The sequence below is a fragment of the Muscardinus avellanarius genome, assembly GCF_963383645.1.
Source record: "Muscardinus avellanarius genome assembly, chromosome: 2".
NCBI classification, from domain to species: domain Eukaryota; kingdom Metazoa; phylum Chordata; class Mammalia; order Rodentia; family Gliridae; genus Muscardinus; species Muscardinus avellanarius.
In genome coordinates, this window is record NC_137787.1 from 38502439 (window position 1) to 38530029 (window position 27591).

General features: G+C 37.8%; 2 protein-coding genes across 3 annotated transcripts in view; one reads left to right on the forward strand and one right to left on the reverse strand.

Annotated features, from left to right (window-relative positions):
• Positions 1–3216: 3216 nt before the first annotated feature.
• On the reverse strand, positions 3217–11136 carry MAIP1 (matrix AAA peptidase interacting protein 1; the record flags this gene model as incomplete). Its single annotated transcript, XM_080688830.1, has 5 exons — positions 3217–3295; positions 5508–5655; positions 6925–7051; positions 7516–7587; positions 10687–11136. 5 exons carry the CDS (start codon positions 11134–11136, stop codon positions 3217–3219), a joined length of 876 nt encoding a protein of 291 aa, XP_080544956.1.
• A 320-nt stretch (positions 11137–11456) lies between these two features.
• TYW5 (tRNA-yW synthesizing protein 5) overlaps positions 11457–27591 on the forward strand; it is a gene marked incomplete at both ends in the record, with an annotated part of 29874 nt that continues 13739 nt past the window's right edge. Inside the window, 5 exons of one of the 2 annotated variants that reach the window (XM_080690248.1) lie at positions 11457–11534; positions 15618–15772; positions 22955–23024; positions 25516–25560; positions 26205–26342. In XM_080690248.1, the coding sequence (XP_080546374.1) occupies positions 11457–11534; positions 15618–15772; positions 22955–23024; positions 25516–25560; positions 26205–26342 (486 nt within the window). Of the gene's footprint in view, positions 11535–15617; positions 15773–22932; positions 23025–25515; positions 25561–26204; positions 26343–27591 lie in introns of both variants that reach the window. The other variant, XM_080690247.1, reaches the window with a different exon arrangement.

A 27591-nucleotide genomic window follows, 5' to 3' on the forward strand; every position in this document is an offset into this window, starting at 1 on the left:
AAAGATTGGTTCCTTTATTGAAAAAACACAAAGACCATAATCTAGGCATTAGACACTCTCCCTTCCAGCTTTACTGAGGTATAATCGACAAAAATTCACACTGATTCTAAATCACATATCCTCTGTCCATTTTGGAATCTTTGACTTAGAGATGCATCTTTAAATTGATACCAAGTGATAATTGGGTTTGCATTCTTATTTCTAATAATATGTGGCTTGCCTATTATTTTACGCATTTCATCTAGCATGTATTACGTCTGAGATTAAGTTACATGAAGATTAGACCTAAATTAGAATACCTATTAGCTTTTTATGCTTTATTAGAAATAGAATATTTCAGCTTATTTTTCTGTAACTTACTTTTCTTGCTATAAATCTTATCTAGATATAATTTGCATAAAACACATGAAATAACAAATTGATCCCATTTCAGCCGGACGTGGTGGCACATGCCTGTAATCCCTTCGCTTGGGAGGCTGAGACAGGAAGATTGCACAGGTTCGAAGCCAGCCTCAGCTACTTAGTGAGGCTACCAGCAACTTTGTGAGACCCTGTTTCCAAATAAATTTTTTTTTTAAAAAAAGGGCTGGGAGTATAGCCCAGAGGTGGAAAGCTGCTGGGTTCCACCCCCAGTACCACCAAAATGATCCCATTTCAAGTCCAGTTTGAAGAGTCACAACTGTGTAACGCCATGTAGCATTAAATCAAGATACCATTATGCTCAAGATTCATGTAATTTGAAGGTAATTCATTACCTTCAAACTTCCCTTATGTATCTAGTAGTCAAACCTCCCCACCTCATACACATCCCTCCCACTCTACTCAATCACAGGCAACCACCTATTTGTCATTACTGACTAGCTTTGCCTTTCCTAAAATGTCACAGAAGTAAACTTATACAATAAGTACAGTAATTACTTTTTTCAGGCTTCATGAACTGGTTTGTATATACTTTCATCTACTGAACATTTGGGATCTTTCCAGTTTGGCATCATTAAGAAAAAAACCTGCTATGAACATTTATATATGTCTTTATGTGTACATTTTACCCTCTCTTGGGTAAATATCTAGGAACAGAATTGCTGGATCCTGTGACAAGTGTATATTTAACTTTATAAAAATTTGCCAAGCTATTTCCCAAAGTGGCTACACTATTTTGCATTCCTACCATCAATGTGGGAGAATTCCAGTTCTGTATCTTTATCGAAATTTGGTACTGGCAGTTATGATGATTGGTATATGGTTTGAATGTCCCCCAAAGCTTCATGTGTTGGAATTTAACTTCATTGTGAGGTATTGAGAGGGTGGAAACTTAATCTATGATCTTTGAAGATGGGTGCTGGATATGGTCATAGGGTGTAGCCCCCGTGACTAAGTCCTAGTGGTTTTATCATAAGAGACAACACACCTACACTTGGGTGCTCCCTACAGCTAGCCATGTGGTGTCCTACAAGGCCACTCCCAAAGACAGTCTCTCAATCTTGTTCCTCCAGAACCAAGTCAAAATAAATCTTTTCTTGATAACTCTCCCATCTACGGTTGCATTATAAGCAAAACAAGATTAATTCGGCAGTTGCCATCATTGTCAAAATTTTAATCTACTTAGTGAATTTATAACAGATTTTTGTGATTTGTTTTCCTAATGGCTTGGGGCTTTGAGCTTCCCTGACAACTGAATTCTTTTACAAAGAATCGATTTGGATCTTTTGCCCAATATTTACCGTGCAATTTGATCTTTATTATTTAGCTTTATGCATTATGTACATGTTCTGAGTATAGGTCCTCAACCAGATATACGTATTACAAATGTTTTCTCCCAATTTTTGAACTACTTCTTGATTCTTACTAGTGTCTTTCAAATAGTTTTAATAAGTTCCAATTTAAATTCTAATGGTATTATTTTTATGTCCTAAGAAATTTTGCCTATCCCACAAGAACCTCCTGCTTTTTTCTAGAATTTCTAATTTTAGTTTTTGTTTTGGCCTATGACCCATTCTGTAATCTAAATTTTGTGCTAAAATTATGTTTGATATGGGTTAAGAGTAAAAGTTTGTTTCTTACATGTGGACATATCATATTCCACTTGTTGAAAAGATCACCTTTTCCACATTGAATTACTTTGGCACTGTTATACAACAAATCAACTGTCCATATAAGCATGGGTTCATTTCTGAACTCTCTTCTTTCCATGGATCATTAACAGTTGTCGTGTAAGATGTCTATTGGTAACAATTCTCTTATATTTTATCTCTTAAAAGCCCTTCATCTTCATTTTTGAATACTACTACTAAATGTAGAATTCTGGTTGACAGGTGTTTTTTTTAACTTTCTTTCAGGACTTTAACAATGTTGTGCCAAGCAAGGTCTCTCATTTGCAGAAGTATGTGGTCATTCTTATCTTGGTTTCTCTGTAAGGAATGTCTTTTTTTACTCACCAACTGCTTTTACAATTTTGTCTGGCTTTCAACGATCTTATTTTGATGTACCTTGTTTAGAACTTTTTATATGTACTGCCTTGATGGTTGAATTCACTGAATCTGCGTGTTTACAGTTTTCACCAACTAGAAAATTTTTCGGCCATTTTTCCTTAACATGTCACTTTTGTCTCCTTATTCCAACTCTATAACTCCAAATGCACAGAGACAACTATTTCCTCACAGGCAACTGAGGTACTGGTCTATTTTTTTTTCTTCCTCTTTGTGCTCTATTAGGGTTGAGTTCCCTAATCTTTAGTTCTGCAAAGGATAATCTGTTACAATTCTGGCCATCCTTCTTATCTTGCTAGTTCCAGAAAGTACCAAACAGCAGCAACGATTTTTAAAAATAAATCTTACACATTCTTGGATTAATGGTATAAATGTTTTGGCTATAATAAAATATTTAAGGACTATTAATATAGATTATAAAAAGTTTTTCAGTACCATATATCTGTAAAATCTGTATATGTACACATATAACATCAGAAATAATACTAAATATGATAACAATAATGTGCTGTTGTAGTTGGTTTTTTTTTTTTTACCTCCTTTAAAAAAGGTAATAACACTCTGTGGAAAATGCTTTATTATACCATGCCAATATACCGCAAAGAGTATTTCAAAATACAAAAGTAATCCACAGACTTGATTAAATGGAGATCAAATAATCTAAAATTTTTCTTCCTTAGTTTTTCACAGCAATTGTTAAAAGTTCATAAGCTGATTTTCCCAAGAAAGATTATTCTAGTAACTTTGAGTGTTCAATCCGAGAAATGGTCCAGTCAGGCTTTACTCCTTGTGTAAACTCCCTCTGAAATCTAGGAAAAAATGACACATAATGTGAATCTTACATATGCTCAAACACCTCTTGGAATACTACATAAATTGTAGATTAGAGGCAATTTTTAATGATAAGCTAATTCAATAGTTAACAGTAAATCAAAACAAAACATTAAATCTGCTAATTCAGTCACAAAAATATAACACTGAAATTTGTAGTATTTTTTTTTTTTTGGTGGTACTAGGGGTGGAACCGAGGGGATACTCCCAGACCTATTTTTTTTTACTTTATTTGGAAACAGAGTCTCACTAAGTTGCTGAGAACCTCACTAAGTAGCTAAGGCTGGCTTTGAAACTGTGCGATCCTCCTGTCTCAGCCTCCCAAGAACTGGGATTACAAGCGTGTGCCACCACGCCCTGCTCTAAAGTGAGTATTTTTAATGGACCGCTCTACTTTCAACATCTGCCAGCTCCTGAAAGAACATTAGATGTAATTCTGTTATTAAATACTAGCCAAAGCACATGCCGCATGTGAACAAAAATAAAGAGAACTCTACTGATGCAAAAAGCATTTTAAATGTATACTCTATTTGGGGGGGGGCAGGTCTGGGGATGGAACCCAGGGGCATTTGACCTCCGAGCTACACCCCTGCCCTGTTTTTTGTTCTTTATTTTGAAACAGCGTCTCACTAAGTTGTGAAGAGCCTCACTAAGTAGCTGAGGTGGTCCGTGAACAGTGATCCTCCGGTCTCAGCCTCCCAAACGCTGGGATTAGAAGCATGCGCCACCACACCCAGCTTAAATATATAATCTAGAATGCACAAAAACTCTTCTTCAAATAACTCTGCTACCAATTTAGTAATAAGTAGTGGAATTTGATTTACAGACATTAGATTAATCTTTAAGATATCAGTATTTTAATATCAGAAGAGATATAATTTAGTATTGGTAGTGATCTTTAATTATAAAGATGTCTTTACAAAGACAATACAGTAGATTTAACTTAAGTATTTAAATATGTAGAATATTTTGAGTAATTACAAATAAAGCAAACTTAAAAAACAACATATTTAGGATGAATGAAAAGAATAAGGATATAATTCTCTTTAGCCTTAGTGAAACAATTTTCTTTCTTAGCAATTTTGGGGATTTGTTATTTTAAGGCAAATCTGTATAATTTTTGCAATATTATAATAGTATTTTTATAATTATTATATTATGCCTCCACTGGTTTGCTCCAGTTGTTTCCTCTTCCAAATTTTACTAGCACAGAAATATAATTATTTTTTTTAAATAACCTGCTAACTTCCAACTAGAAGAATCTCTTTAAGGGCAGTATCCTTTCAATATTGCATCTGAACCCTACCAGAGTACTTGGCATCTAGGAGATGATGAATAAATGTCTAGTGACTGAATGGTCCACATGCCAATTAGGGCAGATTCTACTTTCCAAAGATGGCTGCACATTCCCCTCCCATGTGTTCTACAATGTGAAATTGCTCTTTGCTGCTCCATAAAGCGGTGGGTCTCTTCACATTCTTTAAATTGTGCAGATCCTGTGACTCTGACCAGCAGGATAGCAGAAATAATGCTATTTTTAATTGAGTGTGTGTGTGTGTATATATATACACACACATACACATATACACATATATACATATATATATACACATGTATTCACACTCTGAATATATATGTATTTATATTTACTGGTTTAGCAGTTCCCATTTTCTGCCCTTGAAATCCAATCAGGTAAAAGAAATGACTAGTCTGAAACTACCATAAGCCGGGTACAGAAACTACAGAAAGAAGTCCTGGAGAGTGAGATGTGGAGAAGCCAAGGAGCCACAGGTGAGGAAGAATCCACCACAGAAATAAATCCTCCTGCCCTACCACCATAGGTGATGTCAGGTGAGGCAGAGAAAACCCCACAGCTGAACCTTTCCATAGTTCCTGAGCAGTGATATAGCAGGCAAAATAAATGGCTGCTTGAAGTCACTGACTTGTTAGGAATAGTTTTTTATGCAGCAATAATAGCTGAAATAGTTTGATTAAACTCAGCAATATTACCTCTTTTTAGTTCTCAACACTACTAGTTTAATATCCAGTGTGTCTTTATGACCTTTTCTCTTCAATAAATAACTTGTCAAATTTCAATCCTTTTTCTTCCTAAAGCTCCCTTTAGTTTTCATACCTTCACATCGCCTTCCATTCTAGAGAAAGGAAACAATGAAGCGTGATTACACTTACTCATAGCTTGCACTAAGAAGTTGTTTAGTTTCCACGCTTTGATCCCCCAACTTAACCTGGAATACACTGGCTCCACTTATAGTTTCACTGGGGATGTTGGCACTGGTTAGATACCAAAAGCACATCAGGATGTTAACAAACTTCCTTCCTTAGAGAAAAAACACACACACACATACAAATACAAATCACAATAATCTATCATTCATAAATCCAAAATGAAATCAGAAATTGGCAAAAGTTATATATAGTTGTGTTATACATCAAACTTTGTATACAATCTGGTGTAAGATAATGATACAGTTTTTCTTTTTGGACACTTTTCTTAGAGTTTATGACATATTTGTCCTCTTCTCTGCATGTCCATACTAAAGCAGCTATTTACCAAAACATACTTTTCTAAGTGTGCTACATGGATTATTTTCAATTTATAGCATTTTCTAAAATTATATTAATCTATGGCAGATATCTGTTGTTAAGACAAAACAAAAAGGAGAAAACACCTTTCAATTTACCAACTACCCCCCAAAAAGAAGGCTTCTATTCTACCCTGATTTACTCTAGTGTGCCAGGCAATTCTGACAACATCCCATAAAGTATTCACCATGGTGCTGAGATGGAATTTGGCATTTTAGGGGAAAAGAAAATATTTATCAACAAAAATACCTTTACAAATGTTTCAAATTAGTAAGTATATGAAAAATGTTCAAATTATTAAGAGTCCTCTATCATTACTACCTTGGGAAGTATTAAGCAAAGGCTAGATTTCCTGTGTGCCTATACACAATACATATGCAAATATATGTAAAAGGAAACAATCAGTAAATTTTCAGGAATGACATAGGGAATGTGTATGCATTAGACAAAGAAAAGAACCAACAACCACTAATGTTCCTTCCAATGTTTTTCATTACCCCCAATTTTAATCTGGGAGTTCTACAGTTAATCTTTTTTTCACATTAGTCTTGAGCTAGTATTCTCTATTTTGATTTTCTTTTACTCTTTACTCTTTCTGCAAATAGGCAGTTAGAAATTGAAAATGTTCAATTATTTCTTCCAAGTTAGGAAATCTAAAGCATATTTTTTCTTTTAAATTTTGAGACATGGGAGCAGCTTCTCCTAAACAGATGTTCATCAACGTAAGTGATAATTTTCTTGACTGTGTAGGGGAAAAAAAATACATAGAGAAGCATTAGAAACTATCACCACACCTCAACTGCCTCACACTTGCGAGGCAAGCACTCCAACGCTAAGCTACACTCCTGCCCCAGAACTAGGTCTTTAAAGCACAGAAATATCATTTCAAGTTTTATAAATATCTTCTTGGACACACAAAACTCGACTACTTTGAGATTAATCACTACTTTGGCTTCTCTGAACAACGAATGATCATTTAAGGTTGACTATATGCCAACATTACCTTTCTCATCGTAGTAAATGGAGATGTCTCCTGTTGATGTATAAACAATTTCATCTATGTCAGCAGCAAGAGCATTTTTATGGTTATTAGGCAGTGAAGTGACCTTTTCTTTCAATACATGTAGCACCTAAGTTTGAAAAAAGCAAACTATTAGTGCACTAATCCAATTTTTGAAAGTATTTCAAAAAGTAACCTTTATCATGGAATGTATTTTTTAATCCTATTTTTAAAATTTACTACCATATCTAATGATCCTCAAAAGCAAGGCTGAAAGGCATCTAATTCTTTAATGAGGCAATTACCAATAGAACCTTATATATAAGAACATTATATTACATATAAATAAATGTAAAACATCACATTTACTTCTTATGCACTACATAGTAGGAATGAGTTTAGCTCTTATGTGACTATTAGTCACATACTTTTCTAAGTGTGCTACATGTGACCCAAAGTACTCATAAGGACAAACGGACTCTACTTTGGCTGCTGGCACACACACTGTTTTTAAGCACAGATAAGAATATACATCATTCTATTGCAAGAGAGTCATACATTTACTTTTAAAGAAAAATTAAATGTATACTTCACCTCTTTGGCCACAAGTTCTTCCAATAGATCGAATTTACACTGTGATAGCAACTTGGATACATGAGCAAAAGCCTTGAAAAAATAGTAGGAAGAGGGTGACAATTACTATTTCAAAATGCCATATAAAAAAATCATACAATACCCATGCAGAAATGGCTAAGTGTAATAAACACCATTTTATGGTAAAGGTGATAAATAATGTCAAATACTAATATATCGGGTGGGTGTGGTGGTGCATGCCTGTAATCCTGTATTTGGGAGAATGAGATAGGAGATCGACAGGCAATCCCCTCAGCAGCTTAGCAAGGCCCTCCACAATTTAGTGAGACCTTGTTTTTTTTTTGTTTTTTTTTTTTAAATAAGAGCCATGTGTGGTGGCGCACGCTTGTAATTTCAGCATTTGGGAGGCTGAGAGAGGAGGATCATGGTTTGTGAACAGCCTCAGCTACATAGTGAAGCTCTTTGCAACTCAGTGAGACCCTGTTTCTAAATAAAGAATAAAAATTAGGGCTGGGGGTGTAGTTCAGAGGTAGAATGTTCCTAGGTTCCATCCCCAATACCCCCTCTCCCCAAAATAGGGCTGGGTGTGTAACTAAGAGGTAGAATAACCCTAGGTTCATTCCCTAGTACCATGAAAACAAAACACTTGGTATATCAATATTAGGCATGACTCCTTTGAAGTCAGTTGACTTTTCTTATATGGCCTTTCCACAAATATAGTAGTGAGCCAGTTGCTAATTATGTATCTACTCTTAGGACCTGAGAAATGGTAATGTGCAATGTACACGCTAGATGCCTCAGTAAATGCTCTTATATGTTCTGTTTTAAAATAATGATGAACAACCATTTGAAAATCCCATGTTACTCATGCAGAAAGTGTGTGGGAAGCAAGACACTCTAGACTGTACTGGGAGACCGGAGATCTGAACTGCAGTCTGAATCTCATTAAGAGAGATAAGGTAGCCAGGCATAGTGGCACCCGCTTGTGATACCAGTATTTAGGAGGCTGAAACAGGAGGATCATACTTTGTAGCCAGTCTCAGCTACTTAGTGAGGCCCTCCACAACTTAGTGAGATGTTGTTTCAAAGTAAGGAATAAAAAATAAGGCGAGAGAGAGAGGAGAGAAAAGAAGGAGAAAAATTACAGTCTATAATAGTGGATCCCAACTTTAAAGTATAAGTCCTCACAGATAAGCACAGATAAGAATATAGATCATGCAGGGCGTGGTGGCGCACGCTTGTAATCCCCGCGCTTGGGAGGCGGAGACAGGAGGATCGCGCAGGTTCGAAGCCAGCTGGGCGCGCTGGCTTAGGAGACCCTGTTTCCAAATATAAAATGTAAAAATAGGTCTGGGAGTGTAGCCCGGAGGTAGAAGGGCTTCCAGGAACCCCAGTACCACCAAAAAAAAAAAAAAAAGATTATACATCATTCTATTGAAAGTATAAGGATGTATACTTATCCAAAGTATAAGGATGACTGTAATTCTTCACTTACCTAGCAATAAAAATGAAACTGTGAATTAAGGCCCTCCCTGTCTTCCAGGAACTTTTAGTCTACCTGGGTAGAGAGAGAAGTTAACTACCAAGTCAGGAATTATGACAGAGTTAAGAACAGGATGATGCTTTAGGAGCAAACAGAAAAGTCACCTAACCTATTATAGGAGGACAAGAGAAAGCCTCCTAAGATAGCAACATCTAAGCTAAAATGTGAAGAACTGGCAGGAGAAAGGACAAGCACAGGCTCATCAGACAGAGGATACTATATAATTGTTGTGGGGTGGGGTGAATCATGCCCTTCCTCCCTGCCACTTTTTTTTTTTTTTTTTGAAGCTCTAACTCCTCAGTACTTTGGAATGTTTTTGGAGATAAGGCCTTTAAAGAAGTGATTAAGCTAAAATGAGGCTGTTAAAGTAGACTGACTCATGTCCTCATAAGAGGTAGAAATGAAAATACACACATATACCAGGGGCCCAAAAAACAAAGAAGGATCATGCAAAAACATGGCAACAACACAGTCATCTACAAGACAACGTGAGAGGCTCAGGAGCCAACCAGTCCATGTATTCTGCTATAACAGCTCCAGTAAACTAATGAAGCTGCATTCTAAGAAAATGCACACATCCAATTAGATTCAAGACTCTTTCCAAACACCTTAGAGGCACTCAAGATTCAGAGATATGTTTTGGTAAGCATTTGTGTGGAAGATGGATGATAATTTAGGCAAAAGAAATAACAACCATATCCATCATGTTGAAACCCAACCATCAGACTCCAGTTTATGTGGCCAAAGAAGATTATAATTGAGCAAATAATTCTAAAAAGTAATAATGCACCGTTTAAGAGACTGCCCTGATAAGGCCCTCCTTGACATAGGAGTGTTTAATCTTCAGAGGCTTCTAGGAAATCACCTTCCTTTTCATAGGAAAGGCTAAAATATTTCCAAGTAAAAAATAAAACAGGGCTGGGGGTGTAGCTTGGAATTAGAATGCTGAGTTCAAGTCCTAGGAACACACACACACACACACACAGAGGATCAAAACTAACAAAGCTAAGTATTCCCAGTGTGGAGGGTGCTGTGCACTTATCAGCAACCAGGTAGTCTTAGCAAACTTTGAAGGGTAAAACCGCTCATCTTCTGGTCACCCTTTAAGGAGGGGGCGGGCTGAGGGTGGTGCAACCACAATGGTGCTGTTAAATAGGAAGTTCTGCCTTTGAGATGACATTATAGTACTTTGACAATGTCATCTCATGCCTCATCATAATCTTATCCAATTTATCCGGCAAATATTTATGGAGTGCCTACTATGTGCCAAGCACTGTCTTCCCCAGTTTGCAGACTTGGAATATCACTCCTAGAAAAAGGTCGAATCACATTAAGTGGCGGATATGGACGTTGAATGCCTTCCTCTTTGATGCAAAACCTGTGGAGATTGAAAAACAATTGGGGTACTTCACCCGGGTCTCTTGTTGGAATCCTTTCTTTTCCGCGATGGTGAGAACACAACCATAAAGTTTAAGTCGAGAAGTGGCTGGAAAGCTCAGTGTCTGGGTCACTCTATACCAACACCTGACAACTTAAGAGCGGGTGAAGAAAGCTCACTGCTAAACCCTTCTGCGTGCACCAGCTGAATGCAGAAGGCGCGGACAGGTCAACTAAGGAGACAGACAAACCTGCTTGGCCCCCTCCGAGAACTCGGCGAGGTTAAACTCTCTGTCGAAATAGGCCCAGATAAGGAAGGCGTAAATTCGAGTCCGAACCCAGTTGAGGGGGTTGGAGAATCCCAGAATGATCATCTTGGTTTTCTGCCGCTGCTGGGGCTGCTCCTCGGAGCTGTAGCTGCGCCGAGCGCTGGCCGGGAGCGAGGCCCGGGCGGCGGGGAGGCCCGTGGGGCTGAGCAGAGGCGGCCGGGGGCCCCGAGCCCGCAGCGCCAGGGCGGCCCCCGGCCCAGCGCCGCGAGGAAGCCCGGCCGCTCCCGAGCCCAGGCGGCGGCGGCAGAAGCAACAGAGTCCCGCCAGCGGCAGCCGCGCCTCGGCCGCATCGGGCCTCCGGGGTCGGAAGGCTCCGCGAAGCAGAGACGGAGAGAGCAGCGGCCGGGGAAGCAGGCGGACGGCCAGCGCCATGCTTGTGACCTTTCACCTGCTTAGCCGGTGCCCAGTGGAAAGGAAGTCGGGGGGAAACCACCTCCGCGGCTTCAGAGGCCTGGAGGGCTCAGTTGGACGGTTGCTGCCACCTCTGGTGAGTCCGCCCATCCCGCCTCTCCAGCACGCAGCCGGAGCCGAGGCCGCAGTTCAGAACCCGCTCTCCCTGGGAACCCGTCCTCCCGCTCGCCGGCCTCGCGGACCTTTTCTCCTCGGGTCGTGTTTCCGAGAGGATCACAAAGCGGACGGACGCATTGCAGCCAAAGTTCCAAGGCCCCGGAAGAAGGCTAGCGAGAGCGACCATGGCCGGGCAGCGCCTCGCGGTTCCCCGGCTCCAGGGCGTATCGCGGGAGCAGTTCCTGCAGCACCTCTACCCACAGGTGAGGCCCGGACGGCCCGGACGGCGGGGAGCGCGGGGACCCGGGTCTGGGCGGCTGGGGAGAGGCGGCTGCTGCAGCCGCAAATGCTGGGGGCCCTTCCAAGGCAGAGGGCTCCCGCGGCGTGTCGCCTGGCTCCAGTATTAAAAATACCGGCGAAAGCAGGTGCGCGGTTCTGGAGAGCGGGATGGCAGTGGAGATGTGAGTGCGAGAGGCATTTTGCCTGACCCCTAGAGAAGAGCGGCTTTGGAGAGAGCCCTGTGAAAAAGACGTCTGGCCAGCTGTGGTTGGCGGACGCCTGTAATATTAGTACTTGGAAAGCTGAGACCCGAGGATCACAAGTTCAATGCCAGCCCCGTCAACTTAGCAAGACCCTGTTTAAAAAAAAAAAAATACACCCCGGAGGGGTGTAGCTCAGTGGCAGAGTGCCCCTGGGTTCAATCCCCAGTAACACCCCTTCCCCACACAAAGTCGGCCGTTTCTCTTGCCTTGCGTGCCCATCTTTTGCTGGGTTTCCTGAAGTTTAGGGCAGGACTCGCGGCTTCCTTGTTAGTGCCAAGAGCATTTGTCAGTTTATACTGAGTTACTAGATTTGAAGGTGCAATATTTCACTCCATTGAGACTACAGGGAAAGCAATGGAAATCCCCGGAGAAAATTCCCACTGATAGTGGATTTTAACTAATTGGATTGTAGTGCCATTATTGGAGGCCTTAGAGTGCCCCTGGGTTCTGCCTTGAGTTACCACCACCAACACCACTCCTCAAAAAAGTAAGAAAATAATTAATGGTTTGGCCGTGGTGTAATGTGTGTGTGTGTGGGGGGGGGGGGTACTGGGGTTCCTGGAAGCCCTTCTACCTCTGGGCTACACTCTTAGACCTATTTTATATTTTGAAACAGGATCTCTTAAGCCAGCGCGGGTAGCTTCAAACCTGCGGGATCCTCCTCTCTCCACCTCCCAAGCTCGGGGATTACAAGCATGTGCCACCACGCCAGGTGCTTGTGTGATGTAATTTGTAATCGCAGTATTTTAGAGACTGATCTGAGGATCCCAGATTCAACGCCAGCCTCAGCAACTTAGTGGGACCTAGTTTCAAAACATAAACTAAGGTAGCGCTGAGGCCGAGGGTATAGATCTGAGATAAAATGCCCCTGGGTTCTGTCCCCAGTATGAAAAGGAAAGAAAAACATTAATGAACTGAGTGTGGTGGTACACATCTCTAATCCCAGGATTTGGGAGGCTGAGACAACAGAATCACAGGTTTGAGGCCAGCCTCAGCAACTTAGCAAGGCCCTCAGTAAATTAGACCCTATTTCAAAACAGAAAGACAAATAAAATAGGGTTGGGGGTGTACCTCAGAGGTAGAATGCCCCTGGGTTCAGTAAGTAAGTAAGTAAATAAGTAAGAAAGAAAGAGAAAGAAGGAAAGAAAATATTTCTTAAGGGGTGTGTATGAGGTGTAAGTATAAAGTGACTGAGCTTTTCCGATAGTTTTGACTTTAGAGAAACACTGTTTTTTATTTGTTTGTTTGTTTGCTTTTGGTGGTACTGGGGTTCCTGAAAACCCTTTTATCTCCAGGCTACACTCCCAGACCTATTTTATATTTTTTATTTATTTGGAAACAGGGTCTCTTAAGCCAGTGAGACTGGCTTCGAACCTATGTGATTCTCCTGTCTCCGCCTCCCAGGCACGGGGATTGCAAGTGTGCGCCACCACACCTGGCATCACATGTTATTAATGAGGATGAAGAATTATTTTTTTAAAAAAGAGAAACAAAACCCTAAAGTAGTCAACAAATAACAAATGATCTGGGCATGGTAGTTTACACTGGAAATTCCAGTACTGGGAGCCTCAGACCAGAGAATCAAAGGCTCAAAGCCAGTATCAGCAATTTAGGGAGACTCTATTTCAGAGTTTTTTTTTTTTTTTTTTTTTTTTTTTTTTTTTAAGGGGCTGAGAGGTCTAGCCATAGGTAGAGTGTCCCTGGGTTCAATCCTTAATACCAAGAGAGGGTAGGGTAACAAATGAATCTATCTAAGAGAAAGAGGGAGAAGTAACTGACTTTTTAAAAAATACAGTACTTATATATTATCAGTCTAAAGGTAAAGAGAGCTGAAAACTGAATTCTAGTTAGTAGACTTTTTTTTTTTTTTTAACAGTGGTATGACCTAGCAATTTATTTGTGTGTTTGTGTGTTTGTGTGTGTGTGGCACTGGGGATTGAGCCCAGAGGTGTTCTACATCTGAGCTAAACCCCCAGCCCAGTTTTATTTCTTATTTGGAAACAGGTCTCACTAAGTTTAAAACCTGCTATCTGCTGGGTTGGGAGGTGCACACTTGTAATCCCCGTGCTTGGGAGGTGGAGACAGGAGGATCGTGTACGTTTGAAGCCAGCTGTGCTGGCTTAAGAGACCCTGTTTCAAAAAAAAAAAAAAAAGTATAAAATAGGTCTGGGAGTGTAGCCTGGAGAGAGAAGAACTTCCAGGAACCCCAGTACCACCAAAAAACAAACAAAAAAAAACTAAAAAAAACCACCAAACAACAACAACAACAAAAAAAACCTGCTATCCTCCTGTCTCAGCCTCCCAAATCTGGGTTTACAAGTGTACACCACTATGCCCAGTTAGAAAGTGTTTTCTCTGGGATTTTGCAAATAATTAAACATTGAGGATGATAGGAATTAGATTTCTCATTATTGGGGACTATAGATACAAATATGTAAACCATAATGACTAGAATTAACCTTGAAATATGTATAATGCATACATGAATGCATTAGATATGTGTGTGAAAATAGTACTTATAGAAGTACTTATATACATATGTGGAGGGGTATGTATTTGAGGGTATATATATACCACGTATTTTTCACTTTTTTCCACTGAGAAGGCAAAGTTATAATACCCCATTAACCCATTAAGTCTCAAGTTTTAATTCTGTGGATAGTCCAATGAAATTGACACCGATACATTAAACGAGGTTGGAAATCATAGTCTAGAGGTTATATATAGTAAATAATGTTAATTAAAATAATTATGCTCTTATTATAGTCTTAATTATACACTATATAATTGTGTCATGCTATTTTTAAGTTTTTAGTTGGTATTCCTCATGCTTGCTTCAGCAGCACATATATTAATTTGTGTTCCATATCTAGGGCAATGGGACAAAATGGGGTAAACATTCTCCACTTAACAGAAACTTGTTTTTTTAAACAACTGATTGCAGGGCTGGGCAAGAGGAAGTATGAGAGGATCATGGATTATGTTATTTTGCCATGGAGTAATGACAAGATTAGGTTATTAAAAGGCACAAGAACCAGCTTGAAGGGGTTCTACTGGTTAAATCTGAGATAATTGAGCATCAAAATTGCATGAATAGATTTTTATGCACAGAATAAATGGAGAAGTTGTAACTAGTTTATTTTTTTACATTAGAATGTTAATTGTAGAATAAATGATAGAGTTAAAATACATTTTTGCACTCATGATTTAGGCAGGATTTATCAGTTAATCAAAGTTAACATCACAAATGTTAGCTGATATGGTGCCCTGGGAGGACCAGAACATTTATTTTCCAAAATGCATAACCTGAATCTAATCAAGAAACTTCAAATAAGCCCAAACTGAAGGGTGAATAACCCAAAACTAGGCAATATGCTTCAAAAATGTCAGGATCATGGAAGACAAAAGTTGAAGAACAGTTTCAGGTTAAAAGAGACTGGCAACTGAATGCAGTGTGGCATCTCAGAATAAATTTGGGCCCAGAAAAGAAATAAGTTAATTAAATTATTGGGATAACTAGCAAAATCTGAATATGGACTGTGGATTAGATAATAGTGTTATGTCAGTGTGAAGTATAATTTAATAGTTATGTTTGCATAAGAGAAGTTCTATGGTCCTAGGACTTACACTTGAGTTTTAGAGATTATGGAGCATTTCAGAATGAATTGTCAAAAGTTTTGAGTCTAAGCATCTTGGGATCAAGAATCAAAGCCTAAACCTCTGTTACCAAATACAGCTCCTAATTTATTGTTGGTTTTCACAATTAAAAAAAAATTTTTTTCTGCATTTCTTTCCCACTTACAGAGAAAACCTCTTGTGTTGGAAGGAATTGATTTGGGGTCTTGTACAAGCAAATGGACAGTGGACTACCTAAGCCAAATTGGAGGGAAAAAAGAAGTAAAAATTCATGTTGCTGCAGTTGCACAAATGGACTTCATTAGTAAGAACTTTGTATATAGGTATTTTCTTCTGAGGTTACTCTGGGGATACAAATTTTTTTTAAGACTTTTAAAACAATTTTGTATTAGTATACAAAGACCATATGGCATTCCATCTTTTGGTTAGTCTTATGCAATCATAGAATAGCTTACTGACTTTTGTTTTAAGGAATAGCTTTTAAAAGACAGGAATTCAAGCCAGGTGTGGTGGCACATGTCTGTAATCCCAATACTTGGGAGACTGACACTGGGATCTCAGACTTGAGGTAGCCTCAACAATTTAGTATCACCCTCAGTGACTTAGACCATGTTTCAAAATAAAATAAGGCTGGGGGTGTAGCTTAGCAGTAGAATGCTGCTGGGTTCAATTCTAAGTTTAGATACTTATACAGAGACATTTTTAAAAACTATTTGTTAAGGTGTATATCCAGTACCTTTTGGAGCATGAAAGATCAAATTTCTGTAACTAGAATTAAATTATACCTAAGGTTGGGTGTGCTATATTCATTCAAGGCATGATTAATTGACTTATCCTACCACATTAGTAACTTGTCTAGCAGGAAATTTTCTAAAAGGCTCATATTTCTTTTTCTGCCTTCTCTAAAAGTAGGATAAGTTCTTTTTCACATAATCTTTTATCAACTTGAATAACTTTTTTTAAAAATTGTATTTAATTTTCTCTTTTGATGAAATGACCTTAAATACCTTGATTTCTTTCATGGTTGTCATGCTGTGCAGTCTCTTTTAAGGCTGGGGATGTAGCTCAGTGGTAGAGTACTTGCCTAGCCTGAGTGAGCCTTTGGGTTCATTTCCCAATACTGCCTCCCCAGAAGTAAATAATCAAAAGTTTCTGAACATCTAAACTTGAAAGCTTCCAATGTTGTCCTTCTCTCAGATGTCACAGGCTATTTATTCAAATGAGAGTCATTAAAAATGTTAAACAACTTTCATATTCTGAGCATGTGCAGTTCTCAGCAAATTAAATCTACTGAAAAACCATGTAGTTCATAAAAGGCTTCAGTTTAGAGATGAGTTAAACAGAGTTTCTAATGTCCAGGGCCATTTCACCCTCATTAGAGTTTTTCAGGCTCTTATAGTAGCTGCCAATGCTTTTCTCTATTTTTGATCCTTTGAATATTCACCATTGTAGTTTTGGTTTTTACTAGGCCACAAATTTGATTTAATTGCTGTAAACTTTTGTAAGTGTACAAATTTTTCACTTTTTATTAAATCAGGAGAGTGGAAGAAAGTGCTGGAATGATGACTATTTTTTCAGCCTGCAGTTAATGATGTTTATTTTCCAGAGCCATAATAAATGAGTATTGAAATTTCATCTTGAATTGCCTTGATATTTTGTCCTCTTAATCTTTTCAAAACTTGTTTTGAGGTACATACATTATGTACTTAGTTTCTATCCCAGCTTCCTCAAAGCCTTTTACTGGAGCTACTAATGTTGCAAGATTATTGTTTTAGTTCAAGAAAAAAATAGGTTAATTTTTTTTAAGTACTTATTAGGTAGGAAAGAAGAGAGGCATAAGGCAGAAGAGATTAGAAATAGAAATCCTACAGACACATAGATTGTTTTCATCACTTTGTTTGAGGATGCTTTTCTCCTTGATGAAACATCTGAAGATCAATGCACTAATAAGTATTAACCTCTAGTGTTTTCTTCTTGGAAGCTCTCACAATTCTTCTCAGAGTCAGGATACTATTTACAAGAGAACCTTCTATGGTAAAAGGATATTGTTGATATCTTCTGGTTGTAGATTTAATTTAAAAAAGGAGAGAATCTAAATGTCATATAAGTTTTGCTTTCTACTTCTACTGTTTATTATCCTTTCACCAATCTTGATCCTAATTTTGTAAAGTAACCTTTCCATATTGGGGAATTAGGCACTGAAGACTACCTTCCTTCTTGACTACTTGCATGCTGCTAAAGGGTGGATTATCATTGTTGCTAATTCCAGTATTGTTCCCTTATTCAGCATTTATTGAATATCAGGTACTGTGCCAAATGTTCTAGATTATATTTCTCATTTAAACTACAAAGAAATTTATAAGGTAAATATTGTTTGTAATGATTTTACAAAGGAGAAGAAAGGTTTAAATTTTTTTTTATTGGTGCACTGTATTCATACATCATAATGGGATAAAAAAATACTTTTGTAGACATACATGCACGCATCGCCCAGTTAGCCCCTACTCAATCCCCACCCCGTTCCCTCCCCATCCCTCCTTCCTATGCTTGGCTTAGTGGTTGACATCTAGTATTATAGCACTTTATCCAAAATTAACAATGATAATCTCACAGAACAGTTTCATTTGTCTGATACCAAGCTTTTGATGACTTAAAGATAACATTTCAACATTTCCTTTTGCTTTCTTTCTTACCAGAGGATATTTTTTTCTTTTTGTTTTTTTAGGTGAAACTATCATACATTTATTTATTTATTTTTCTGAAAAAAAATCTATCCTAATATGGAATATGGACTCTAGATACCCAAAACGATTTCGAAAAAGAAAAAAGCTAGAAGATGTATATTTTCTGATTTCAAACCATATAAAGCTACAATAATTGAAACAGTGTAGTACTATTCTAAAGGCAGATATATAAACCATTGGAGTTAAATAAAAGCCTAGAGATAAATTCTTTCATATATTGTCAAGTTATTTTTGACAAGGTTTCCACAAACATTTGGTGGAGGAAATAATAATCTTTTAACTAAATATTGTTGAAAAATAATAATTACATGAAAAAGAATAAAATTGGACCCTTACCTAACACCATATACAAGTATTAACTCAAAATAGATAAAAGACCTAAATATAAATCTTAAGACTATAAACTTTTAGAAGAAAATCTGGTTCATAAAACCCCACAACATTGAAATTGGCAGTGATTTCTTGGATATGATTTCAATGGCATAGGCAACAGAAGAGTATACAAACTCCCTAAAAAATATTGTATATCCAAAGACAATGTAAACAGAGTTAACAGTTACTAATAGAATGGGATAAAATATTTCACAAATGCTATATCTGAAGGTATATTAATATTCCAACTAGAAATCCTAAAAATTAACAACAATAAAGGCAAACAATACCCTTTAGAGATAGGTAAAAGACTAACATAAATAATGAATCTCCACAGATAACCAATCTTAGTTGTCTGTTGGATGGAAAATCTTGTTTCTCTAGTTCTGGAGTGTGTTACCTATTTCTTCTTTGTAGTTAATCTCTTTGAGTATTTTCTCTAGTGCTGGTTTTGAAGACATAAATTCCTTCAGTTTCTGTTTGTCATGGAAGCTTCTTATTTCTCCATCTAATTTGATAGAAAGTTTTGCTGGGTAGGAAATTTTTGGCTGGAAGTTGTTTTCTTTCAGAATTGGGAATATGTTACTCCAAGCCCTTCTGGCTCTCATGACTTGGTTTGGGAAGTCTGGAGTGATTCTAATTGGTTTGCCTCTGAATGTCACTTGGCCCTTTGTTTTTGTTGTCTTTAAGATTCTCTGCTTGGCTTCCACATTGGTCATTTTGACAATTATGTGGCGTGGGGATCCTCTTCTCCAATCCTGTCTAAAGGGAGTTCTATAAGTTTCCTGGACCTGTGTATTGACCTTTTGCTCTATGTTTGCAAAATTTTCTGCTATTACTTCCTTGAAGAGATTGTTGATCCCTTTGGTTTCACTTTCTTTTCCCTCCTCTATTCCAATTATTCTTAGGTTAGCTCTCTTAAAATGGGCCCATATTTCTTCAATGTCAGATTCCTGCTGTTGGATATTTTTTTCTAAACTAGAAACTATGCATTCATTTTTGGAGTGCTCATCTTCTAAGAGCGAGATTCTATTCTCCATGTGGTCTAATCGGTTGTTTGTACTTTGAATTGAGGCCTTTACTTCATTAATTGCATCCTTTATCTCTTTTTGGTTCTCTCTGAGTTCTTTTCGAAACACCACTATTATTTCTACAGTTATTTTCCTGATTTGATCTTCTAGAAATCTCTGAATTTCTGTTTTATCAGGTTCTGGTGTATTTCTTCTCTGGTTTTGAGCTCCGCTCTGAGTCCCTGCAGGGTGTGCTGAGCCCAATCCCTGGGAGCTTTAGATGCTCCCTGCGCTGAGAAATCTGCCGAATTCCTCCCGGCTGATCCTCAGTGGCTCACCTCGGCTCGCTGTCCGCTGCGCCTATCTGGAGCCTGGTGGGCTGTTGAGTGCGTTGGTCTGAAGCCGTCCTGTGAATTCGCCGCTGCCGCCGGCAGTAAGGCGCTGCTGCTGCGTCCTCGGGTGTGAGGCCGGCGTATCTCCTCTCTGGTTCTGAGCTCTGTTCTGAGTCCCCCTCCTCTCTGGGGCCTGGTGCTGCAAGGGAAGATGGCGCCCGGCGCTCCACGCCGCAGCTCTGGCCACAGCACTGCAGTCTGATTTCTTTCTGGTGTCTCGTTTTTCCAGCCCTCTTTTTCTCTGTCCCTTGTAATTAATTACATTTCTTGTTTCTCTGCTAATGGTGTTTTCTGGCTATGTAAGGTGCTGATTTTGTGGTAATTGAGATTGGTTGTTAGCTGGGCTCGTAAGCCCCGCTTTTCTCCATCGCCATCTTCCCGGAAGTCTGGTTTAAAAATATTAAGCAACTTATCTCGGATCATGTAGATCAACCTGTTAGAACCCAGGATATGTATTCAAATTTGCCTGTCTACAGAGTCCTTGATAATCCCTCTTGGATACTGCCTCCCTTTCCTGGTCTGTATGCTAGTGTAGACAAATGGCACTGTAATAGATAGCTGTCTGTTTGGAACTTGCATAAGATATATTAAAACCAAGGAACTTCTCAGTTTATATGCCTCGTTCTCACCCCTACCCTTGGGGGAGATGCTTAACAGAAACTTTAACAGTTTCTGCTACTAAGGGAGAAGGTTGCTAGCAGCACCCATTTCTGCTTCTTTGGATTGAGCTACTTACTTTTTTTGGGGGGGGGGGTACTGGGGTTTCTGGGAGCCCTTCTACCTCTGAGCTACACTCCCAGACCTTTTTTTTATATTTTTTATTTGGAAACAGTCTCTTAAGCCAGTGAGGCTGGCTCTGAACCAGCTCGATCCTCTTGTCTCTACCTCCCAAGAGCGGGGATTACAAGCGTGCACCACCATGCCCGGTCGGATTGAGCTACTTTCTTCTTAGAGGATCACCATTTTGTCCTGTTACTGTAAAGATCTTTAAACACCTTTTTTTCCCCCTCTATGTTCTTCCTAGTAAGAAAACTAAGTCTAGGCAACTACATCAATTACAAGATAGCTATGGGCCAAATGAACTTCTTCAGTGGCCCAAACGCTTCAGAGATGCTTTGGTAGAAATGAACAGATATATATGTTGAGGCCTGAGATGGAAGACATTGAATAGGAGGATGCCGAGTGAATTTGTTGATATAATTGGTTGAAATTATAATAGTAGACACAGTACCTTACATTGATATGAGGAAGTAGTTGGCTCTTCTTTTCTCTTGTGCAGTGCTCAAGCTGCATAATTACCAGCAGTAGCCTCTAGTTTACATTGATGTCCACACAGTACTCTTAATATGATATCAGACTCATTTAGTTCTTTAGAGGAATACAAGGCATGAATCAGCACTTCAGCAAGACAGCATTGATGGGCGACATTATGTGAATCTAGGGGCCATTTCTTGGCTCACCAAGTGTGAGCTTAGGTGTGGGAAACAAAACTATGGAGGTGGTACTGAAATACCTTCACTTAGGTAATCAGTCCCCAGAAACTAATAGCTTAAATAGCCCGTGTAGAGGTCTAGGTTCATCCAAGGGACATAATGCAGTTTTGAGGTGTACTGCATTCAGGAAAGGCATATGTTCTTCTTCCCAACAAGTATTTTTAGTCCATTCATGCAGATCTTCTATCGCAGACATAGTTCACTGATCAAGGGTTTGCTTTTACAGTAAGCAGTGTTGCATGGTATCACAGCCGACATTTCTCATTTACCTAGCATATTTCTGGCAAAGTAGTGCCAGAAAAAACTAAGCCAGCCCAAGGTTGCCTTCTCATAGAGATGAACAGTTGTGTTAACTCTTTCTCCTCATCTCCCCCTTACTGATTTTAAGTGGGAAGATATTTGGTAATAAAACCGAAAAGATCACAAATCTTAACCAGAGGTTTGGAGGCAGTGAGGGAGCAGATAACAGGCATTTGAGAGCATCATTTTTTTTTTTATTAATATGGTATTATCTTCACATATTGGGCAGGACTTTGATTCTAGAAATTTGAGGGGATGAGATGGGACCTGGAGAAAAGATAGCCTTCTTTCTTTTCAAGGTTCGAGAGTATGGTGTAAAGGAAACACACTTTGTTCTTAAAATGTCTAGCCCTGTTTTCCTGGGTAGAAAGAAATAGGCTTTGGGGCAGAATTTCAAAGTAGAGTAGAAATTAGTAATTTCACTGGAATTCTTGAGCTATTCCACAGAATCATTAAAATGACAGAGGGTGGTCCTGGAGGGCAAGAGAAGTAGTACTGGAATGCTGGAGTGTGTTCTGTGATGGCACCAAAAGTCGGGAATACTGGAGAGAGTGGTGTGTCTCACTGGAACATTCACCTACTATCTCTTCCAAAGCATCACTAGTGAGTTTGTCTCACCCATCACAAGATTGTGCTTTGCTATGACACTTGGAATCAGGTAGTAGTCAGAGCCTGAAAGCTTTTGTGTTTCCAAATGTAATCAGTTACCATATGAACATTTTTCTTTCAGTAACTTGGGATAGAAGGATATTGACCTATAAAGATCTGTTAGTACTATATTTTAAAGTCTTTAATTCTAAAATTTCCCAAATAACTTAGGTCAAATATACATAATGCTAAATGAATTTTTAAAATTTGGAATTGCACATAATAAGTCATAATAAAAACTATAGATGCAAAGCCAGGTGTGGTACATGCTTGTAATCCCAGCACTTGGGAGGCTGAGACAGGAGGATCGCGCAGGTTCGAAGCCAGCCTCAGCTACTTAGTGAGGCTCTCAGCAACTTAGTGAGACCCTGTTTCCAAATAAAGTATAAAATAGGTCTGGGAGTGTAGCCCGGAGGTAGAAAGCCTCTGGGTTCCACCCCCAGTACCACCAAAAACAACCACACTATAGATGCAGCCAGACTGCAGTGATTATGTTATTACTAGCAGCTCTGTTATTGAGTAAGGGTTCTTTTGTGTTTGCTTCAGAACTTTACCTTTTGACAAGTTGATCCAGAGGGCAGCTGAAGAAAAGCATGATGAATTCTTTATTTCAGAGGTAATTACTGTTAACATTTTGTAGAACGCATTAATACTTATATGCTAAATGATTTTCTTATAAAAGATATACAAGAGCTATAGCCTCTAATAGTTATTAACATTTGGTTGAATATACTATGGACCCTACCTCTGCCATTTATTATTTCTTAAATTTTGGTTATATTATATTTCTGTGTTTAAATATATTCATATATAAAATGGAGACAGTAGTACCTGTTTCATGGGAATTAAATAAAATGTGTTTAGCAGTGTGCCTGACACAAGTAAACGACTGTTTGCTATTTCTATGACTTCCTCTGAAATTGCTTTGGTTTAAATATGTCAAATTCAGAAAGTAGTGAAGAACTTTATTTTTATGTCTTAGTGTTAGACTGTTTCATATTTTATTTTAGTTATTGTCAGCATTATTTTGTGTATATAGCATTTGTTCAGATTGAGTCAGAATTCTTGTATATGTTATAGTCTAAATAATTCTGCTTAAATACCTTGAAATAAGGCATTGAAGTATATGTTTTTAAAATTCACTGTTCTACTTCAAGCACATTTCATAAACTGTTTTTTAAGCTTTGGCTCAAAAGCTGCTGTCTGCATAAGAGCTGTTTGGGCTGGGCAGTTTAAGCTAAAGTTTGTGCTGCATTTTCAGTTCTTGATAGTTGATTATACTAGACCAACACCACTATTCCTACAAACCCTGGAGGTCTCTGATTCTGTATTGTGGCCAGATGTTTTTTAAACCTGACTCCATTAGCTGTATGAGAACTGTCTTTTAACTTTATAGCCGTGCTTAGAACATGGTGTTCAGTTGCCCTTTGGTACCTTCCCATCTGAGGGTAACAAGTGGCACTGATTTAAATAGCCATGAATGTGAAGGAGAAAAAACAAAAAAGATACCGGGATAAGTCTGAAAATTATGCAAAGTCTATAAACAAGATGAATCTGGCCTTTCAGTTCAGTCCTATGGAAAGCTGACGTTGAGATGAAATTCAGAGTGCATTGGAGAGTAGGCTGTAAAAGGAAAGGTGAGAACCAGGACAGGGTAGAGGAAGCCATCAGATACAGATCTGATGGCGGCCTGGACGGCTGTGAGTACCTGAGCCAGGACTGCCTGTCAGAGGAGCCCTGCTTTTACCATCTTCCTCAGCCACTGGTTGGGGCTGTCCTAAGAATATGATGTTGGTTCAAATTCTAGGCCAATATGAAGGTTACAGCTGGCAGGCTTAAGTAGTAACACTCCTTACAAGTAAGCCATACCTTCTTTCTTGAAGGCGAATCTGACCGGTGCATCTCTATTTGCTACATGAGTTTATTTTTTAAACCCCGAAACAGTAGACTGATAGTGAGCTCTTAGAATTTTGAAGACTATACATTTAAACCTATTTATTTATTTATTTATTTATTTATTCATTTATTTATTTATTGGTGGTACTGGGGATGGAAACCTACCTCTGGGCTACACTCCCAGACCTATTTTATATTTTATTTGGAAACAGGGTCTCCTAAGCCAATGAGGCTGGCTTCAAACCTGCGCAATCCTCCTGTCTCCGCCTCCCAAGCACAGGGATTACAAATGTACGCCACCACGCCCGGCTGTATTTAAACCTATTTAGCCAGTAATAAATTTATGGAACCAGTCTGATAATGGTACTAATACCAAAACAAGTGAATCTGAGCGTTCAATTCATAGATTTATAAAATAGGAGATATTTTGAAGTTTGTGTTGTAAAAGTCTCTACTGGCTTCAGTATAGACTGAATTTGATTGCCCAATTTCTGAATTGGATTGCTCCTGAATTTAACCTGATATATTTTAGTTCTTTAATACTCATAGAAGAAATGTAGGTAATGGTGAATAACATTTCTTTTGTTGTCTTTTTTTCTTCTTTTTTTTTGTCATGCTGGGAATCAAACCTATGGCCTCGTGCATACTAGGCAAGTTTACCATTTAAGTTTACTAGTATGACGTATTTCTAATTCATACATAAGCTGACTTAAGGATTTAGCTTGCAAATTTATATTGTCAGGGATAGGCTTACCTTGACAAAAAGCAGTGTTCCAGATATTTTGAAAACTATAAAAGCATAAGGTATTTTATCTCTTATTTTACATTTGTAGTATCAAGTTTGCTGTTTGCCCTCAGCAATATTTGCGGTCTCATGTCTATACAAATGAGAGTACTCTAAGTGTTAAGATACTATTTTAAGAGTTTTAATAATTGGAGTATGAAGTCTAAATTAATCAGTATGGTTTTAGGTATGGTGTGTGTTCCTTGCCTTTAGAATTTATTGTACTTAATGTTTTGTGGATTTAGGCATTATGAGTAGAAACATAGAAAGACATTTCTTCATATGGCCACCGGAGAGCATTAGTGTAAGATAATTGAACTTATTTAGAAAAATATTTAACTGGGTCAGGTTTTAAGACTTGTTTTCTTTCTTCACTTCCTAATTCTTTTAAATGGATGCTGATTTATTTTTCTTTGGGATGTTTAAGGATGAAAAATACTATTTACGGTCACTCGGAGAAGATCCTAGAAAGGTAATAAAGATTTAAAACAATTGCTTAAAACCTAAATATATGTATGTATGTTATTGATTGTGATTTTCACACTTATTGGCTGATGTGTAATGTTTTATCCTTTTCTCAGTGATTTGTGCCCCTGAATAAGCATAAAATTATTAAAAGTTGGTTACTTAGTTCTCAGGTTGGACCACACAATCTTAGAGTTTAAAGCCATAAGAAATCTCTCCCAGTGAATATTTTATGCATGGTGATTCAGCTAATAAAATACAATATAATACAAAATAATTGTAAAAAGCCTGAATACTTCATCATCTAAGCTTTGACATGTAGTCAAATAAATAGGGCCACATTAGATTAACAGTTGTATAAATCTTGCTTAAAGTAGAAAGATCTGTTGTATTAATGACATTTTTAGTGTAATAATTGTGATATTCTTGAATCTATAATCTTATTACAGTCTGTTATTCCCTTATTTGTAAGATCATGTGTTGACAGTCACATCACAGTATTTTAAAGCACTAAATATCATGTAATCTTCCTTAATATCACATTGGCAGCCTTAGATAAAATAAGCAATGTTTTTGTATTTATTGGTAAAATTCTTTCCAGATATTATTTTTTACCTAGTATTTCTTATTTTTATATTTCTATCAATGCAGGATGTTGCCGATATCAGAAAGCAGTTTCCTTTATTGGAAGGAGATATTAAGTTTCCAAAATTCTTCAAAGAAGAGCAGTTCTTTTCCAGTGTTTTTCGCATTAGTTCACCTGGATTACAGCTTTGGACTCACTATGATGTATGTTACATAAATGAGAAATCTAAAGCTACAGAAAACATTTGGCATTTGTAGATATAATATTTGTAGTTTCAAATTTTTATAAGCTGTCTTAAGGACCTTTTAGCAGTGTAATTTACTGAAACATTGAGTTTGAAATAGGTACTCTGTAAGATATAGGAGTGAATCCTATGGTTTTGTTCTTGATTTATCATTATATATAATATGTTGGGGATTTTTGTTGTTTTGGGGGGTATGTGTGTGTGTGAAACAACTATCATTGATAAAGTGGGCGTGTGGAGAGTTAGTGAAAAGTGTTGTGAATCTCGTGTGAAGGTGTATAATGGGCACACGTGACTGGCCATCCAGTTATGTTATGGAGGAGAAAGGCAGGAGCTTATGGAAGACTTTGCAGTTGAAAGAATTTGAAGGTATCAAAGGTCTTAGGATTTACATCCCTGAGTTCTTCAAATGTCTACTGAATTTGTAAGGCAGCAAGAAGTGTAGAATATTGATGTTGATTATATGGTCTGTGGTATTTATAACTTTATTTGCTTAAATATGTGTACATATACAAGTATTTAAAATATTAAAAATGCTAATATTGTGTATGGTTTGGTGTTGGGAGGTGGTGAAACAGGAAACTAAGGCAATACTTATTAAGTTTCCAAAGATAAAATAATTTTTAAGTTCTAAATCAAACTGTTATGTTTTATACATGTATTTTATAATTCATTTCAAGACCTCTTGGGAAGATTTTAGCATAGTCAGTAAATCTATAATTAAATGAGACAGACATGAAATCTTAGCATATTTTTTAAGGTTTTACATGAATTACATGGTGAGAAAAGGATGTGGTGATTCATACATTTTTAACTATATTCTATGTTTTAAATTTTAAGCAGTTTGCCTTTTACCTTGAGTTAAAATAGAATATATAAAGCTTTTCTTAAAAATAAGTCAGGAAAGCTGGTTATAGAGTTAAGGTTTACATAAGTAAAGAGTTAGTGCTAAAAGGAGAAATGCTGCAGTAGTAGTCTGTGAACAGTCATGAATAAATCGTGCTTAATGTATATCTGAATTCCTTAGCTGAGAATCATATGGCTCTACCTTTTAACATTTTTCATTGTCAGTACCAAGAAAGTATGCCCTTGCATACACAGGAAAAGTTAAGATTGTTCTATTAAAGAGCATATTAAGAAAACTTGCCAGATTATATCCCTGCACAAATAATTAGATAATCAATATATCAATAGCCAATATATGTTAG